The 20,155-nt window shown below is 34.2% G+C and overlaps 1 protein-coding gene across 50 annotated transcripts in view; it reads right to left on the reverse strand.

Moving 5' to 3' along the window:
- LOC136848582 (cytoplasmic dynein 1 intermediate chain-like) overlaps positions 1–20,155 on the reverse strand; it is a 104,360-nt gene that overhangs the window by 29,878 nt on the left and 54,327 nt on the right. For 10 of the 50 annotated variants that reach the window (XM_067120920.1, XM_067120913.1, XM_067120892.1 and 7 more), the window contains 5 exons: positions 15,312–15,356; positions 14,294–14,341; positions 2,169–2,345; positions 1,467–1,623; positions 927–1,049 (listed from right to left, as the gene is read on the reverse strand). In XM_067120920.1, the coding sequence (XP_066977021.1) occupies positions 927–1,049; positions 1,467–1,623; positions 2,169–2,345; positions 14,294–14,341; positions 15,312–15,356 (550 nt within the window). Of the gene's footprint in view, positions 1–926; positions 1,050–1,466; positions 1,624–2,168; positions 2,370–14,293; positions 14,342–15,311; positions 15,357–20,028; positions 20,050–20,155 lie in introns of all 50 variants that reach the window. The other 40 variants (XM_067120922.1, XM_067120902.1, XM_067120895.1 and 37 more) reach the window with 6 other exon arrangements.

The raw sequence follows: 20,155 nt of genomic DNA on the forward strand, positions 1-20,155 counted from the left end.
GGGTTATATTTTTTATGATATATCAGTATACAGGCAGTCCCAGAGCTATGATGGAGATCCGTTCCTAAAGCTTGTTGTAAGTTGAAATTTGCGTAAGTTGGAACAATCAGTAATCAGCGGCATAAAGTTGGGTTTTCGGGTTTATGTCACAACCGCGGTAAGTTGGGTTTTCGGGTTCATGTCAGAACCGCGTCGTAACTTCGGAATTTTCAGTGTACGTCAGAACCAGATTTTTTATGAATGTTTTTGAATAACGTTGTAAGATCGGAACAGTGTAGGTTGAGACAGTCTAAATCGGGACTGCCTGTATAGCAAAAGTAACCAAAAGGGTTTACTGACAGGTACCAAGGGACCCACAGAAGTAAGCAGAGGGCTACCACTGCTCAACTTTTGTCTGTTAAACAAAAGAGCATAAAAGGTTAACCCCCACCCTCTTATTTTGTTCAACTATAGGTTGAAGAGCCTGGAGCATTTGAAGACCACCAAATGTGGACTAATTAAGACTAAATGGCCGTTTTGAAACCAAGACATATGAACTCATAATAAATAAATACAGTAAGATAAATAAGACGTAGCATTTTGCATTTGATAGCCCAATACAATACTGTAGCAATGTAACAAAAGAATCCATTTCTAAAATCAGAGTTGTGCTACTCACTTGAAAAAATGCTCAAAAATTACAAATTTTAAATCAATTCGTATTTTTCATAACTAACAACCCTGCGGTCTTAACACAAGGGAAGAAGTTCTCCAGCACAGCTGGAGTCCTGTTAACGAAAGTTACAATGTGTCGATCCTAATGTTAAGACCCAGGTTTGTTCTGCGTATGAACACATAAAAATTTATTTAAAATTTGTCATCCTAACCACTACTTATGGGCATATTTCTTTCTTATAAACAAATCTATTACTGCATCCATAAATTACCTTGCTACTAAAAGCTCAGGATACTGGGGTGACCAGTCCATGCAAGTAATGCATCTGTTGCGGGACCAGCGCTCATCATAAAACCATCGGTTGAGGGAGAGCTTCACTCCTCCATTCTCGCTTCTGTTGATTTGAAAATAAATAATACAGTATAGAATATACGATTTATCTCCTCTGTAGCTTTTGACTTTGTTAACATTTCCTCTGTAGCTTTGATGACATTTACAGTACTTCCCAAGGTAAAATATCTAAACGTTATTCGATCCTACAACTCTTTACCATCTTAATTTTTTTTCATGATTCATTTTTCAAAATACAATAAACTTTCTTGTATTTTCAAAAATAATGACTGATATCCACAATAAATAAGTGTCTATGACAAATCTAACGACAATCTGGAATACATTATTATACTGTACCCTTTCAAACCTCTTGTAAACAAGTAATACTCAACAATCACAGACCTTAAATCCAAGGACGAGTCCGCAAAGAACATATCAAAATCATATAACACATCTTACTCTCTACTTAAATACATACGCTTCGCCGTCTTCTTCGTGGTCATGAGAATAGTCAACAAAAATGTTGGCATCTTCACAAAGAGCACGTTCAACAATGCGTGTCGACCGATCGAAGAAGGTATGGAACTCTTCGGTCATCATAAGCATTTGCTTTTCTTCATCAGAGAGTTCTCGTGCTAATGGCAATAACACAAGTTACATTTTAGTGGGCTATCAAATCTAGGATCAGGTAGCTATTGTTAACTTAATGAACTTAAAACCAGTATGGACAATTAAATCAATTTTAACCTTTTGTAGTCAACGAACCATACATTTTACATATGCCTACTGCTGATGCTATAATTTCTTGAAACTTTAAATTACAATGTAACTCAATACAAAAACTATCATCTAAGCATAATAATATGACATTTGGGCTATCTGTGTCTTCAGCCATCTACGAAGTCACCTCTTAATTGCTCTTTCAATTCAAAATTTATTATTTTGGTATGATAGGCAAGTGTAGAACCATGGTTTGTTTACACACTTATTAGAATATAACTGGAAATTTAATTAATCATGATGATTTATAAATTGTATTTCACTTCATACATATGAGAGAGAGAGAGAGAGAGAGAGAGAGAGAGAGAGAGAGAGAGAGAGAGAGAGAGAGAGAGAGAGAGAGAGAGAGAGAGAGAGAGAGAGAGAGAGAGAGAGAGAGAGAAGAAATGCATTTCCTTACCTGGCTGAGGTTTCTCCTCCTCTATCTTCTTCTCAGCTTCTGTGGCCAAAGCTGGCTTGACATCTTGCACTTGTGGCATTCCGGTAGGAAGAATACCAGGGGGAAGGTGGCGGTTGTGGCCCCTTCCATACATAGGTGGAGTGTCAAGCATTGTTAAGGAGTTGTCCTCCTCCTCGGCTTGCGGATCATCGTAGGTGAGAACTACATGGTAAATAAGACTGTCCCCACACCCTCTACCTTTGCTAATCTCAAGTGAACTCTATGATAACCCACAAAACTTGAATGACTTTTCAAGATAAAACAACAATACATACTTAAAACTGTCTAAGGAACTCAGTTTTTTCTACTTCTTACAGATAATTACATTTCTAAAACTTGGACAACCTTATGGGTTACTTTAAATCCAATTTACCTCTGAGCATAAATTAACCACTGGGAGATGGCAATACCAAAGACAAATGGAATATATCTATTCTTCCCCACCCAATCTAACAAAAAATATATATGTACTGAAATTTCTTTTCATCGCAAATTGAATACTTTGGGGGTACTAATACATTTAGCTAGATAATTAACATGTACTTTTTAGGGGGCAATGAGATCATGAAACACAAGAGAAAGAATGTAAAATAGTATAGTATTCAAGACTAATAAAAAGGCATGCTATACAACACCAGAAGGTGCTCTGTCTACAAGTCATGTGAAACTTAATATAAAAAGTGGTTTCTATAAAATACAACAGATTTGTATTGTATAAAGGGACTACGTAGTGTTGTTTCCATTTTGTAAAGGTGCACGCTTAAGAATAAAGGAAACAAAAAATACAACTTACCATACAAGAAGAAACCTACGAATTTTACCCACAACACAAACCCATTGGACAAAATGGTCAACCCACAATTTCTAAGATAATTTCAACTGAAAGAGCAGCAGTCTTATCCTCAACAACACAGCTTCTACCCTAAACACCCAAACAAAGACCTATCAAAACCAAATTTGCAACAAACAACAAGATCAGATGTTCTTTCTACTTTTCTTAAGGTATGTCAGATATACACAAAAAATTACAGTTTTCACCTAAAATTAGATTGGTATACTTTTCCTACTTTCCCTAAAGTATGTCAGATATACATAAAAAAATTAAACTACAAAGAAACCAACCCAACTTCAGTCTTGCTTTGCAAAGCAAAATATAACAGAGTTGTACTAAGCCCAAAAAAGAATTAATGGAAATTATACCCAAACTGACCCTTAAGACTGGTGGCATTTGAATCATATACTGCACTTTGTTTTATTCAAATCTGGACTCTGGTGATACTTAAGCATCTATTATTGACCTTTGCCCGATTAATAAACTTGACATAAAAAGATGAAGGCCAAACCTAGACATAAAAAGACAGCCTAAACATCTGAAGAAAATATCTGAATGCAAGTTATCTGAATAAAAATGCAAACATAGCCATAAACATGTCATAATCAATAAGTAAAACTAGGCAAATGAATATTAGAATAATCATTCTCATGGTGAACGTACACGAGACCTAGACTAGGAATTTTCTAGTGGTAGTGGTGTAGCAACTAGGCTGGTATTTTTTGCAAAAAATTTAATATTTAATGCACATCATTTACGATAACCTCAAGTTACTATAACGACAACCTATTAAACTACGTAAAGTTAATGGTGTATTTCATTATGATTAAATCTGATAATGAAAGTTTGAGTTATCTGCGATTCTGAATTTCAAGTCTTATTTGAGCTAAGAGCTTATATAAACAGAGTCTGTCAAGGCCACTCGAAAGTGAACAAACAAATTTGTATAAACAAAAGCGTGGTAAAACTATAATTAAATTTGGTTATTCAATCTACAGCACAAGCCTGCTGATTTTAATTTCTTTTCACTGTTTGGATAGAACTAAAATAATTGGCAAGTGGGTTTCCATGGCAAAAAATTATCATCGATTCTTCATCAATGTTCATCCAATGTTAATCACCCGGAGATGGCCATCCAGTGGATATTTCCACCCACAATTCATATCACAATGCATTCACTGCTAAAAAATGTCTTGACACACACACAATCAGACGAGACAAGAACATTTTTTAAATCAAAACTGTGGATCTGAAGCTTACAATTGCTGTTCTATACACATTTAAAATGCTCTCTTTTAACAAAAAGACAATCATTTTCAAAAACAACAAAACTGTAACTAACCTGGACATTTGCAAAACGATTCTTTCTTAAATTTTCTACACAGGAAAAAAAGCTTCACAGACAGTTTTTGTCAAAACTTTGAATAACTGTAATTTTACAAGAAAATACTTCTCTCTGTGATATGGTACAGTTTCTATAACAGACTAGTACTGTACTTACTTTTGTAAGCCTTTCACAGATTCTGATGTGTTATCATCACTATATATGCTAAGACATTTTGAGTTTATTCCAAACTCTTAAGGATGCTTAAAATTACTTTACCAAAGCCTACAACAAATGCATCACTATGGAAAGCAATTTGATAAAGTAAATCCAAATACTAAATTTGATCTCCTACTTCTGAATGTCCTTTATTTCAAATTGTACTTTACTCATCATCGTAGCAACACCCTTATTAAACGTAAACTTTGATATTTTCCTTGTTAATGATTAAGTAAGACTCTGCTATCATTTGGATATATCTGACATTTTTCCTATAAATACCCTACAGTAAAGTGCATTCAATTAAATAAAAATCCCATATTATTTCTGTCACAGAAAAATCCCACTTCAAAAACAGCACAATCAATGATAAAAAAAATTATCTACAGTTCCATATAAAAGACACTAATTATCACAATGCAAATAACTTAAAAATGCTCCTCATATACTAAAAGCTATCCAAACTAATCTAACTGAATCTAAAAAGTAAAGTAATAATAAGTAAAGAAATAACTACATTAAAACACATACCCATAGCTTTGCAGTCTAATATATTTCTATCACTACCAACCTAGTTTTGATAAACTCATACAATCTGACAACACACCATACAGATACTGCATATGCAATGTGATACTTGCTATAAGAAGTGACTACTGTACGTACTGTTCTTACTAGCATGCAAGTATATCTACAAAGTGAGCAAACATAAAATCTGACATGGCCACTAAAAATTAAAAGGGGCACAACACTTAAATAAACTCAAATTCAAGTTCACATGATATGGGGAAGTCAATGAATGTAAAGGTCATTTGAACATAAAGAGTAGACAGGTGTATGTTTTATTCCAAATAAATGCCAAACTTTGTTTTCCAATTATATTTAAAGAATGGCACTTTCCATATGATACACTACAACTCTTGCATTTTGCATCTAAATCTAAAACTGGACAATGTTCAAGTTCCCCGCTCAACCAACATTTCAAATTAAGGTTTTGAAACATATCAAGACTGACAATTCACACTCTTCTGTATCAGCTTAAATTTTCTGAATTACTTCAAGACTTCGACACAAAACCATAGACTGTTGAGCTCTATTATTCAGGAACCTTTCACTTTTGACACAGTACACAGAGTAGAGCTCAGTCTAGAGACAATCTCTACACAAACTCGAATTACTTTTGTAGTCCACCTAACTGCACTGATAGCAGTGATATAGAGTACTTATTTTTGTAGTATACTATCACCACCATAAAGAATAAAGTCTACACCTTCTTCCACCTACTTCCCATTGTTTTAAAGATTTACCATGTTTCTATTTTTTGATACTGTCTACCAACGCTTCCAAAATCTAACTAAAAATGAAAGAAATTCACAGTTGTAAGTAAGCATAAAAATAAAAAAATAAAATCCCCATGGTAACTTCTAATCTGACTGTAAATCACCAGAAAATCTTATTCTCCATTACAAAGTATACCTAATGAAAATTTCTCAATAGACAAAATATTTTATTTTATGAAAATACAATACATTCATGTACTGCACAACTATACATGATACTTTTTTTTTTTATTGAACATTCCTTTTTTAGTAGTGTTTGCCTGCCAGTCCATCAAGTTCTTTGTGTTCTGTCCATTTCTGTTAGTCTTCATGTCAATGTCTTGCAAACAAAAAGAGTGGAATTTCCAAAAAGATAGTATTCAGTTGAAGAGTAAGACAGAAGTGTACATAAATATATTTCATTATCTTAGGTGTAGTTAAACCACTCTTTTTCACATGATCAGCAAATATCAAGTACAGTTTCCTCCAATAAAAGGAAGGCATTATCTTTATATGAAAAAAAAGTAATTTTCAAACTTGGGAAAAAATTTAAAGAAACCTCTGGCTACTGTTTTCGTGCATTTGAAAAGAACTAGCTCAATAAAGACAACCTACAAATAAAATAAAACTTATAAACAAAAACACATATCCTTGCAAATTCACTTGACACATTCATTATAGCATTTTCATTTAGTGGAACTATGAATTACAATCTGCATTCATAACAATTATATTTAAAAGATATAAAGTTTAATTGCCTCTTTCTTGTAAAAGATAAACCGCCCATCTTACATACAACTGAAAATGAGATAAAGCAAGTACTACAGAAAAATTATAAAACAGGGTGTAACTTGGGAACGCTAAATCTTAAATTCTGTGCTACCATCCTTTCCAATGTAACATAGCTTTCGATATTAAATATGGGTCAAGTTGATCAGAGAAAAAGTGCAATCTTCAAGTGATACCTTGATCACCTTCAATCAAAAATGAGCTACAGTCATTATTTAAAATATTAATCGTCTAGAGACTGCCATCAAGCTAGATAAGATTATAAAACTTCTGTCACTCCTATGCATGTTGGAAGCCAACACAGCCACTGTGATTGTGTGGGGTAGTGAAAGTAGGATCAGTGTAAGCCTTAAACCACTGCCTGGTCCTGAGTGCTGGTCCTCATTTATTCACAGTACAGTATACTGTATCTGTTGACTTCACTTCTTGCTACTTGTCCATGTAATACTAAGTAGTTGTTCTCCTCTGCAGTCCTTATGATAAGTTAATATTAAGTAACTGTTCTCCTCTACAGTCCTCATGATAAGTCATCTTGAACCTTTTATTTTGCACAGCATTCATGTATCACGTATTATTAACTTCATATTTTACTTCCATACTTGGCAATTTAGATTTTAAGTATAACCAATATTCTCTTTTATGATATTAAGCAGAATGTATAACCAATATTCTCTTTTATGATATTAAGCAGAATGTCTTTAAGCTTCCACCCTAACAGTGATTAACCAAACAGAAGCCTAGCTGTGGCTGGTTTACAAATTTCTGAACCAAGCTAACAATATATATATATATATTTTTTTGGTAAAGTTGAAGGTATTGACTACATTAGTTCACCCTGACTACTAAATGAGAAGAGAACAAAGGAAATGGAAGAAAAGAACAAGGCAGAAAACAAAGCATCTGGTGCTGAAGCGACACTGCAAAGAACCTTCAGTACAATCCAACAAAAAGGAATCTTATGGACCAGCCCTAGTAAGTATTCTGACTTGGTGGTCTGATTAAACTAACTAATAAGAACAATACCACACTGAACCATAAAAGTAACAATTATACAGAAGCCCCCATTGGGGACCATATGAATGTTAGATTGGTTTCAGTGAGGCTGGAAGAATACTCATTATCCTTACAACCTTCTGTAAATCTGACATTTCAAGGGTACTACCCATATCAATGCCTTCTTGGGAGTTAATCTACATTAGGAAGATAACCAGAAACCAGTAAATTGACTGTGCCTTTAAATCTTGTCTCAAGAAGAGGATAAGATGACCAGCTTTGGTGTGTTACCACTATGTTTATCACACATCTCATTACATCACTCCACATACAAGAACAGAATATAATTGTAACTGTACTTGATGAAGATATAAGCACCTGGAACTGCTTTGCTCTTCTTGCTTGAAGCACTCTTCCACATTTCCCAAGTACTAGAGGGGAGGAAGGTGAACAGATGAGAAATCATTAAAATCTGGATGCTGTCATTACCTTAAGGAATGAGAAAGGAGGCTGAAAGGAAACGAAAAAGCAAAAATGGATGACGCCATATGAAAACCTGAGAGAAATTTCAAGCAGATACAAGAACAAAAATTAGGGTAACGTAAGTAGGGAGAAAACAACTTTGCTAGCATGGAGTGAGAAGGGAGAGATTACTCCACTCTCAAGGTCCCATGGAGAATCTCAAGGTCCCATGGAGAAGACTTCCAAGGTTGAAAACTTGGAATGATAGGCGAGAGCAAAAACTCGAAGCTTGAGAGGATAGGAACAAGAGTAGGCAAGATTTAACTAACCATAAACAGAGAAAAAGATTGTTCATAGGACATTTCCCCAAACAGACCTTGATCCTTCGAGTTTAACATGCAAGGGATTTACCAGCCTTATTTCCTGCACTTGTAATAAAAAATTTCAAGAACACAAACCTATATAAGACAAACATACTTCATGTATTTGTAAGGTGAATTGCTTATCTAAACATCAAAACACGATTAACCTAACTAGGAAAAAATACCTGTCTGAACCATTCCTATCAATACATCCCCAGTTTCAAATTTGGAAACCCTAAAATCAACAAATATCAAAAGTGAAATTTGAGAATGGATCAAGTAAAAAAGCAAATCTCAAACAATCAAACCAATAACATCCAAGGGTTCTTCCTATTACTCAAAAGTAGAATAAAAAAATTCTTGTGCTTTAGAACTATTTTTACGTAACACCAATCAAGAATGTTGACAGCAAATGTAACTTCATCTGCTAACAAGCACCTAGCGACGGGATGAGTAATTCTGATCCAGAACCAACATATACATTATGAGGCCTTTTGCTTTAATAAGAAAGCAAAGAAAAAACTTCATCCAAAGGTACAGTACTGAGAAAGGAACACTAACCCTAAGTATAAATATACACAACAAATCAAAACTTGACAAATCTGGCGTATATCATTAGACATCTTCCATTACCAAGGTCAGCCTCTTACTATCTCCCTAACGTGACTGGTCATAATAGAATCTTGCGCACGTAAACAATACCACTTCTGACTAAAAAAGTTAAATAATGTAATTTTAGCTGTGAGTTATTGTGAATCAAGTCCTCACCCTATCTCCAGACGGAAAAACTTCTGTTATTTATTAATTTTTGTTCAATATTGGAAAGGTTCTCTTTTCACCTGTTGGGCAATGTTACTCCATTAAGTAGATCTATCCTTGCCAATTACCACCCATTTTCTATAACTTCCATATTACCTAGTTTTTGAGCATCAGTTGGCAAAACATCTGAATACCTATGCTGAAAGTAACCAACTATTCCCTAGTCTGCAGGTACCTTGCAGGTGTCTTTAGCGAAGGACTGGGTACTGGTGACACTTCTTTCAATTTCAGGTGTCATACAGAAAACTACAGATACTTGTTATGGGCTTCATATGACTGGTCATATAAGTACTACTCTTTGACCATGTTAATCACAAGGACCTAGGCAGTGACTACAGGATTGCGCTATGTGTTCCTCAGGATAGTGTTCTTGGTTCCTTGCTTTACATGTTACATGTGTATGATATGAGGTCTGGCCTTGAAAACAAGTTGACTTTAATACAGGTGATGCCCACCTCTAAGCACAGACTCCATCCGAGTATAGACGTGGTTGCTGAGTCTCTTAAGATATTTAGCTGAAATCAGTGCATAGTGCAAATTAAATATTTATTATCTCCATCTTGGTCAAGCATTAACATATAGTATATGGCACTGTGGTTCAATTGCCTAGAGATTTTCAGACTTTATACTCTTTTCATGTACTGTAGTTGTATCGCTGGAACCTCGGTACTTCAAAAGTTGGTGTAAATTTTTTTCTTTTTAATACGCAGACTGATGTCTCATTACATAATATGTCAACTTATTTCTTTTATTTTACTTATAATTATCTTATTGTCTTGCTTTGCTATTTCTCTTTTACAGCCTATTCTTTACTTCTCAATTCCTTTTCCCCACTGGGCTGTTTTCCCAATTAGAGGCTCTGAGGCCTGGTAGCTTTCTGCTTTTCCAGCTATGGTTGCAGCTTGGCTACTGATGATGATAGCAATATCCTTGAAATAAACTGCCTAGAAATTTTCAGTCCTTTCACTTTACAACAGGCTACCAAAGAATTAGTTACAATAAAAATTTAATGTTAGCAAATTTTCATAAGTATTATCTCTTAAAATTATAGTAACTTATCAATCCCTTGTACTGTAGCCAATGTTTCTTCTTACATCAAAATGCAGGTTACGCAGCTTAAAATTAAGCAAAGAAAACAAACGACTGCCCTGTTCTGCTTTTCTGGTTTACCCATCGGGGAGTTTTTCAACTTATACAACTCACTGTATTAAAGTGTTATGTCACTGAATACATAAATAGGTATATATAATTCTAAAAATCCTAATTAACTTTTAAACCTCCATTACTTCAAAAATAGCCAATTCATGCATCATGAGTAATTCAAGACACATCAATCCACTTGTAGAAGTAAAAGATCAGATGGCACAAGTAGGACGGGGCATGCACATATGGCCCCTTAGGTCTCCTTAAGATAACTGAATCATCTCTGTGCAGTCTTATCTGGTTATAGCATACATAAAGGATTTGTGCTGAAAAACTTTTTTGAAATACACTTGTTTCATAAGAAACCCAATGATTTAGGAAAACCTAAACAGCAATTTACGCAGTAGGCAAGCCAGCTGCTGACACACTGGCAATCACTTAAGATACATGAAACTTGTTTGCATTGACCTGCATTCCGAGCATACAGGTACTGGGTCACATGAGTTATTCATCTGATATCCAAAAAGGCCATGTGACCACTTAGGATATACAATATAAAATGACTTCAGTCTAGCATTTTTTTTTTTTTTTGGCTCTAAGACTACAGCGATCCAACAATGGACTTATTCTACTGCCTGAATAGGAGTTAAAAAAAAAAAGTCCATGGAATCTCAGTCTTATAAAGAACCCTGACTGAAAAGGCCACACGATTCTAGATGTGGTTCATCAAATTCCAACAATTGTTCTACAGCACAGACCATGAAGCTTAGTTTTTATTACTATTAATAGTAATCAAGTTATTACAATCTCAGTCTGTTCTCAAAAGATATCAATTCTAGTAACACCTTTGGTCATCTACGCATCATCAACACTATAATTTTACTGCTAAATTGGCTCCTCATAACTCTATAGTGTGGCTGCATCAAGAAAGCATTTTTCATTGTTAACAACAAAAAGACAGCATACAATGTCATGTATTATATAAGGCCATTTTCTAGCAATTAGCAAAAATAAGACTCAGCATTATATTGGCTTTCCTTTAGCATTACTTCTGCGATACTGTGCCACTATTTATGCATTGAAAAACGTAATTCAGAGTCACCAACTCACCGTATCTAGCGCAACCACTGTATCTCGATTCTGCTGAGTCTGTGAAAATTGTTTCCAGAGAGCATAGCCAATTAAGAGTGATTAAGAAGACAAAAGTCCTTAAACTATAATATTTTAAACCCTCTGGTACCCAATGTCAGTGCAATACCAGAATACCGTTGTTCCTGTAAAGCTGCATGTGGCATTACATCCAGGAATATCACCAAAAGCTTGCTTACATGGAACATTTTTTATAAATTTATCCAAGACTAGTCTGGATACTTTGCATTTTTATACATTATTTATATACGAATATAGACCATATTGTATGAAATTTATGGTGTTTACTCAGAACTATAATTTCCCTCTAATCCTCTTTGGCTTCTTAAATATTTAAAGCTCTTCTCCAGCAACCTCTTCAAACTTCACCAATGTGATATCTGACTCAAAATACTTAACACACATGAATTCAATTAAAATTTTTGTTATTATTATTATTATTATTATTATTACCATTATTATTATTATTATTATATTCAAACTTACTCTGCAAAATGCTCATCATCTTTCTTGTCAATGGAAACTTCATATCACTAAAAATTATAGTCCACTACAACCACCACACAGTTATGCTTTGGCATAACAACAGCCCAGTATATCTCAATCTGTCATTCTTGTGGCAAATTTTTTTTCTATGCTATGAACAACATTCATTATCCCTTACTGTCTCAATTGCTCTCTAGTGAATTTTTTCTAAATATTAAATCATCTGACTCCCTTTCTTACTAAATTTCCTTTAGAACCACTGTAACACCTTTGGCTTAACAAGCCAGTTATTGTACCTATAAGATTTTTCCGTAATCAAAATTATGCATTCTGCTCTGTTAGAAACTACAATCCCAGTTTTTAGTTAACAAGATGTATAGTTCATTTACTATTAATCATCTGCACTGCAGGCAATAAACAGCTGCCTTGTTGTAGTCATTCAACCATTTCTCAAGCTGCTCTGATCCGTAAGAGCTTCAAACACCTACAGTACAAAGCCTTATAAAAATAACGAATGCAACCTGCGCAGAATGTTTATGCTACAGTACTTTTGAAATTATCCACTGAAAATGTAGCACAATACAAAAAACAGTACATACTTCAATCCATTGCCCTTTCACTTCCTTGTGTGAGGTTCAGACCTGGTCAAAGGCATTCTTATGCTTACTTCTATTCTACCAACCATCATAAAATCACCTAACAGCTATTATAGAAACAACTATCTACTGTATGCAGATGCAGTACAATTCCACTTAGTCTGCACTGAAATAATACAAAATGGCATTGATTCCAAAGTCAATTTTATCCATAAATAAATCTCTCCTACAGTGGAAAAAAAATTACTGCAATCTCCGAAGTTAAACTAACAAATATCCTACTCCATCGTATTCAACATCAGCTATCAAAGTAATGGCTACCAGTTTCCCTGGAAAAAATCTTTTGCTCATGGAATTTGTCCTGAATAAAGCACATTTACCCCCCTTTCTATTACAGTATACTACACCTTAATGAATTCTCTGTATGTGAGAGCATAACTTATCTCACCAAATTCCAACTACGTAATTCTGAGCTTAATTTGTGTCAATTCACATGTCCATTCTGACCTGTTACAGATATCTTTAGTTCATTACACTTCCTACTGCTATGCTTTTGTACTCTAGTTCTGAATAAATAGCCTAAGTAACAAACAAAATAAATAGCCTAAGTAACAAACAAACAGTGTATAAGTAACAAAAGAACAGCATTTCAAAATTTTGAGAACATAGAAGCTTCCATCAAAAAAGAAAACATAGATTAAACAATACATCAAAACACTTCTTAAAACTTTTATTTCTGTTTCACTGAATTTGTTGATCAATAAAAACCATAATTATCAGCCTATCTGTATGAGCACAGAAATTAAAATCAATGGTGAGCTGAAACATTAGTGTTGTTATTGAAGACTACCCAAACACATGATATACAGTATCGATCAAAACAATCATGTTATCAATTTGTCTGTTAAATACTAATTGTAACTATATAACAAAAGTTCTTTTCCATGGACCGCCCACAAAGTCCTTCCCAAATATAAAGTAAAAAAAAAAAAATAAAAGTATTAATAAAAATGACTGAAGAAACTTATTCTGTTTCCAAGCCCTAGAACTGATATAAGTGGAAGAAGTGATGCATTAAGTTCATAGTCACACTCTGCCTAATGTAACTAAGAGAGTATGCAGTCCAGTTTTCGTAATTCAGTGTCAGTCAAGTCAACCAAGAAGAAGCAAGATTCTGTCAAAAATTTTGCAAGAAGCAATAGTAGTAGCTAACAAATGGAAGCAGCTGTGAGAAACTGATTTAATTGGTGACACTTTCACAATGTTATAAGAAATACAGAAGTTTGGCAATATCTACTCATTCCTTTCTATAATTTGCATCATTTTCAATAAAAAAAAAAATGCACAGATATGAGACAAGTTCCAATTCCTAATGAACACTTGAAAATAAAACAAAAAACAAGAAGGAATGAGTATCCAAAGCTTGTGCAACAATCCAAAAAATTAGGACAATCAAAATAATTATGGGAGTAATAATGTATGATGCTATTTGTAACCAAAGCAGAAGGAAAAGACATATCATTAATAATAGACAAAAGCAAAGGCATGGCAACTCTTCAGCTTGGTAAAAGCAGCCAGGAGCACGGGACCTACCTGTGAACTCATCATCCCATTCTAGCGCTGGGTTTAGATTATATTCGTCTGGGTATAGGAGAAGGGGGGGGAAAGAAAAAAGACCAAGTCAGTCTACCTCCGTGGTGGGCTGATATAGCCAACATCCACACAGCCACATCAGTTTACAATCAACTTTCATTAGTTAAAAATTCTTTGAAAAATCTCTTTAGTGTTAATTAGTACTTCTAACATAGAAAAACAGCAGTAAAATAGAATATCAAGTGTTAATTTATTCTACATATACCTCTAGACTCTTAATCAACACAAACACATTGCAGTGAGATTGAGGAACATTTTTTTTCTTTTTGAATACGCTAATCTGTAGCACAACTATGACGTGCAGAAGACGACAGCATTTCACCTTAAAGGATAAGCCTACAGTGGACAACGTTTGATTACCAATTTCATTATGATGATGTTAGCGATATGATTCTCTCTCTTTCATGCCTCATGCACTAACAAGATAAAAAGTGATGACACTCAAAGAGGCTGTAATAATGACATACACAAGCGACAGCAGTCGTTAGGATACAGAACCTTGTGGGCTGGAACAGTCTACTTGTTGAGAATCAACAAGCAGCAGTTAATTCCAAATACCTCTTAATATTGGGGAATTATCTACAAAAACTAAAAACCAAGATTTTTATTTCATGACAAGCAGTCATTAACCCAATTAGTATATAATACTAGCAATGCACTGACGCATCCATTAGATATACTGTATATATATATATATATATATATGAAATATATATATAATGTAAGTTATATAATTATGTATAACTGAAAATATGGAAAACTACAGCTGTGACAAACCAACTTGTAATGAACGTTGATGATTTGACACAAGCATCTGTGTGTTCATTCCTTGACAGCCAAAGCTACATATGTTGATGGCTTCACCACCTTTCTACCTCAACATAGGTTATCAAGCAACTAAGCAATACATTAAAAGGATTAACAGTCAAGAGAATTGACAAACCATACTTTTACTTACGCATATTGTGGTATTTAGATCGAATTTGAGCTAAGATTCCATCTCCTAGAATTGGAAAAAGAAAAAAAATCAAATTTAGACCAAAACCTACACAAACGATTGTTGCGAACGAATCCAAAAACAAAAAATTGAGAAAAAGCTCACTCATCAGAACTGATATTGCTGCTATAGTGATAAAAAAGCCATAACTATCCCGGAATACTAGGAGGTTCGACTGACATCAAACGCGTTCAGGAAAGAAGCAAAAGGTTCTGTATCCATCATCATGAATCCCATACTAAATTCTGTCGCTACTTCGTCTTTTATATCTGTCAGAGGACATTAAAACACGAGGGTGCAGACCCAAACTCTGATATCCTTTATGAAAAAAAATGATAAATGAAGGATTGAATTTGGAATAAATTTGGATTTTATACTTCTACCCATTGCTAGTATGACTGCACTTCACACAAATCAAAACTACTTATTTTTCTAATCTTTAAAATCCACTATGATGAGCTGTACCTGAAAATCAGAATAAATAAGAGCTCAGTATATCTGCTAGCACCAATACTGATACTCTGAACACCTTATCAGCAAAGATTCAAAATTTGGGTCTTCATCATAATCATCATCATCATCATCATATTCAATGGGCAAAGAGGCTGTAATTAGTGCACTAGCCCAAGATGATTTACTCCTGCCATTAACATACAGATCTCTTAAGATTTGAAAAAAATCCATGCACATCACTTTAACCATAAAGAAGACGTCTACAAATGGCATCGACTTGTTATCCATAAAACAGCCATGCAAATAATAAGGCACTGCATTACCATGAAAATAATAAGAGGTGTGGATAACTATTCAGGCATAGGGCAGAGATGTACAGGCAAATATATATATAAAAAAATCACTGGAAAATCTTACGGCAACAAAATTGTCACACATTAACCACATAAGGCAGGAAATGCTCTCAGATGTTACGGTTGTTTTCTAAACTCTTGTACCTCGAGGTAAACTACATATAATGCATGAGGCAAAACAAAGACAGGAAAAAACTAAAACAGCTTTTAGTATTTCTTTCAAATACCAAACAGGGTTAACATAGCTTTGATATCAAAATAGAAAAAAAAATGTACATATATAATGCACAGGCAATTTCAGCTACACAGTGAGTTTACACTGACATGGCTATGGAGATGTAAGACTAAAATCTACTCGTCTCAACTACTGGGTGTTACATGAAATCAGCCATCAAAAATGTCCTCTTCTAAGCGCCATTAATTAATCTGTTCTGATGAAGTGAACAGACAAAATGGACCCTTGAAGAAGCTTTCAATTCTGGCTGCCTTTCACCTAAGCATTCACTAATAGGGAAGGGCGTCAAAGCTTGTCATGTCTTGCGCTGACATACGGGCTCTTGCAAAGATTATGGTTTGCATTTTGTTTATATAGCAGCAAAGCAATATGCTTAAAACATTTACTAGTCAAATAAAGAATCATAATTATATTTCAAGGATAACAGCAAGAGCCCAGCAAAATTTTCCATGGTCTTTCACAGGGCAGCAGTTATCTCATCAGAGGCATATTCCTCAACTTTACTTATGTGATGAAATCTTGTCTGCTTTCTCCAAAGAACTGGTGCATTTTGAATGTACAGAACCTAGTAATTAGGGATGTACTTTTATGTCTCATATTGCTCAAGATAACTATAGCTTCATTAAAATGTTTAGGTTAAGTTTTATTGAACTACATACAAGGATAAATGATTTGACACTGGAACCCACTGAATGTCCTCAAGAAATCAATCTGCAAAATATGGACCCTGTAACAATCATTTTCATTGTTCAACACATTTAATGAATATCGAACACTAGTATTACCACCCAAACATCTGGTACACATCAGTTTATTTGCAATATACAGCAACTAATTTTTTTCTTTAGGGTATTAATAAGTATACAGTATATTATACTGTACTTCTTATCCTAGCCAACAGATTTTCACTACAAATCTTTCATTTACTTTTCACAGAAGTAAGGTTTTATCGACTGTCTTCAGCCCAGTACTGTATGACTTCTTGTCATTCATCTACAATTGTTACCACTTTATTTTTTCAACATTTACCTCTGTATGAAATTTATCCACTGCCATGTACTATACGGTTTTAATTTTGTCCCTGGTACTTCTACCAATAATGTATACAAGCTAAGTGCTCATGATCCTTCCTAATACCCACATCCCAGCACTCTTTTCATCTCATTATATTCTCAATGTGCTTTTTACAAATGCATTTTCTAGGTTGCAAGGGATTACAAAAGACTGCATTATTAAAGTACAGTATTAGTTACTCTATATGGTTCTCTTTACAAAATTTCTTGTGTGGACTTTTCTGCATGCAACTGCTGGCCACTTATTTGCAGTGGGAGATTCATTCCAATTTCTGAATCTATATTTGCCTTGTTTTTCTTATCTATCCATAAACAGAGAACAGTATAATGATTTTTGTGGTTTCATTTTTCTCTACGTGGCTTCAAATTACCTAGCTAACTCATTTCATTGATGAAAAGAATATTCAAGAATGACATTGTAGCTTCAATTTTCCTCAATAAATTTTACTGCTTACGCACACAATTTATTTCAAGATGTCAAGTACACTATTTATTCATCCTATCTCAGGAGTTAATAATGTTTCACATTTTTCACGTTGTCTTTGGGGTTCTCTTTTGATCAAATTCATTGACCTTTGTTCATCAGCATTTGTTTTAGATTGTAAATCTCTTCAGACACTCTCAGATATCTTTGCCATATGTTAACAGTCCTTTGACATTTTGGGATACACAATGGTGAGAGATGCAGCTTTCTTAGTAGGGAAAGTCTCTATTCCTTGATAGTCTCATCATCACTATCATTAGGAGGACATCTCTCTTCTCCTTAAGAGGAGTGATGTATTTATTTCAATTTTTTCCTAATGTTGAATAATGTTTAGTTGGAGAAATTATTATTATTATTCTTATCAAGTAGTTGATATAATTTGCTCACTACTTGATGCAATTTGCTCACTGGTATAAATACAATATCTACGTTGCAATGCTTAGCATATGCCAAACTAGTTCAATACATACTGCACTTCAATATTAGCAATTCTTCCTAGAGTTTCATTTTTTCGCTTCTCAAGGGAATAAAACATGAAGCAGCACAAAACCCCAACTAGCTCCAAAAATTTAACACTATTTTCATGAATGTGACCAAAGAAGACAAAGGAGGATGAACGATAAGAGCAATGTGGACAAACAAAAATAATTTCAAAACTTCCATGAACCATGACACCTAAAAAAACAAAATTTAAGCTGTGTAACGGCAGTGCGGTGATAGCATACTGAAAAAAATGACAAAGTTTATGCATCTGCTGTGAAGTAGCCATTGAATAACAATATGAGAATAGGGGTCAGAACAATGTGTAGCTATTTTGCTTCAGTTCTAGATGGTTGAAGACAAACTACTAAACCAAAACAAAGCAAGAGAATTTAACTGTTAATCTGACACAATTACAAAATTCTAGTCAATATCAGGTCACATTCTTAAGCACATGGTCTATTTTAGTACAAAACAGATTTCTCTTATTATTATGAAACCAAGCCTAGCTTTACACCAAGAAAAGCCTTATGCACAACAGCTAATGTGCTGCTAAACTGAATATAGCGTGATAACTTTAAAAAACAGAAATAAGGTTCTTCAAGAAAAACATTCTGGGTCAATCTCAGTTATTACTTTAAAGTGACAGAAGTTGACATTCAATAACCTTCTGAAAGAAAAAGTGACAAGATTTCATCATCACAGCCTGGGTCTGTAGGTCAATATGCCTCTGTCATCATCTTATAATAATTTGGTTTCTGTCTATGCATCATTTTCTCACAGGCTGAAAGTAACAATTTTTTTTACCATAGGTAAAATCAAACCAATGGAATAATTAATATTCACCTCATAACATGAAAGGCCAAGGTATCATAAGCAGTCCAAAACAAGTCAAAACATAAGAAGAAAGGAAGTCTTTAAACAGAATCTTTTGTCTCTGTATAATCCTTCGTGGAGTCAAGTTCCTTAGGATTGTCCAGGTAGTCACAGGTCCCCCCCAAACATACATAAATCATCTAAATAAATTCAAAACTCAAAAAGCAAGCAAACACACAAAAAAGGAATACTGTACTATAATTTTACCATTCCATCTCTTATGTACAGTCTTGGCAAAACATCTAGTTCATAAACAGCTGATCACTGTTGAGTATATTGATCTTTTACAGCCAATTGTAGGGTCCAAACAAGCAATAATGCATAAGCACTAGCCCAATCTTCATATTACAATGACCAATACAAGCTTAGCATTCAGGAAATAATAACCATTACAAACAATAAAAAAGAATAAAGATGAATTTCATATAGCTACTACAGTTGGAACCATCTAGTCCGTACATAACGCAAGAAGCAAGATATGAAATCAATGCAACTAAAACAATAGCAAACAACAACAGGCTGAAATCTATAACTAAAAATTGAGAAAAAACAAACCTTTAAAAGCTAAGAATAAAAATAGAGGATATAAGCACAGACAATGTGAAAGAGAAACATGGGGAGGAGGAAGAGATGAAGATGGTCTTTTAAATGATTTCTTTGCCTTGTTGTTGCCTCATTTTTTGGGTGGGGGGGACAGAATTCCACATAGAAATCCAACACTTACCGTAATAGTCGAAGGCATGGGCTGGGGTGAGGGAAAAGATGGGGTACAAGTAAGTTATTTTCTTCCATATATGAAAATTTCATGAAACCTCTTTTTTTATTATCTTTGTAAAAATCTTATCTAAAAG

The sequence above is a fragment of the Macrobrachium rosenbergii genome, chromosome 19 (assembly GCF_040412425.1).
Source record: "Macrobrachium rosenbergii isolate ZJJX-2024 chromosome 19, ASM4041242v1, whole genome shotgun sequence".
Lineage (NCBI taxonomy): Eukaryota > Metazoa > Arthropoda > Malacostraca > Decapoda > Palaemonidae > Macrobrachium > Macrobrachium rosenbergii.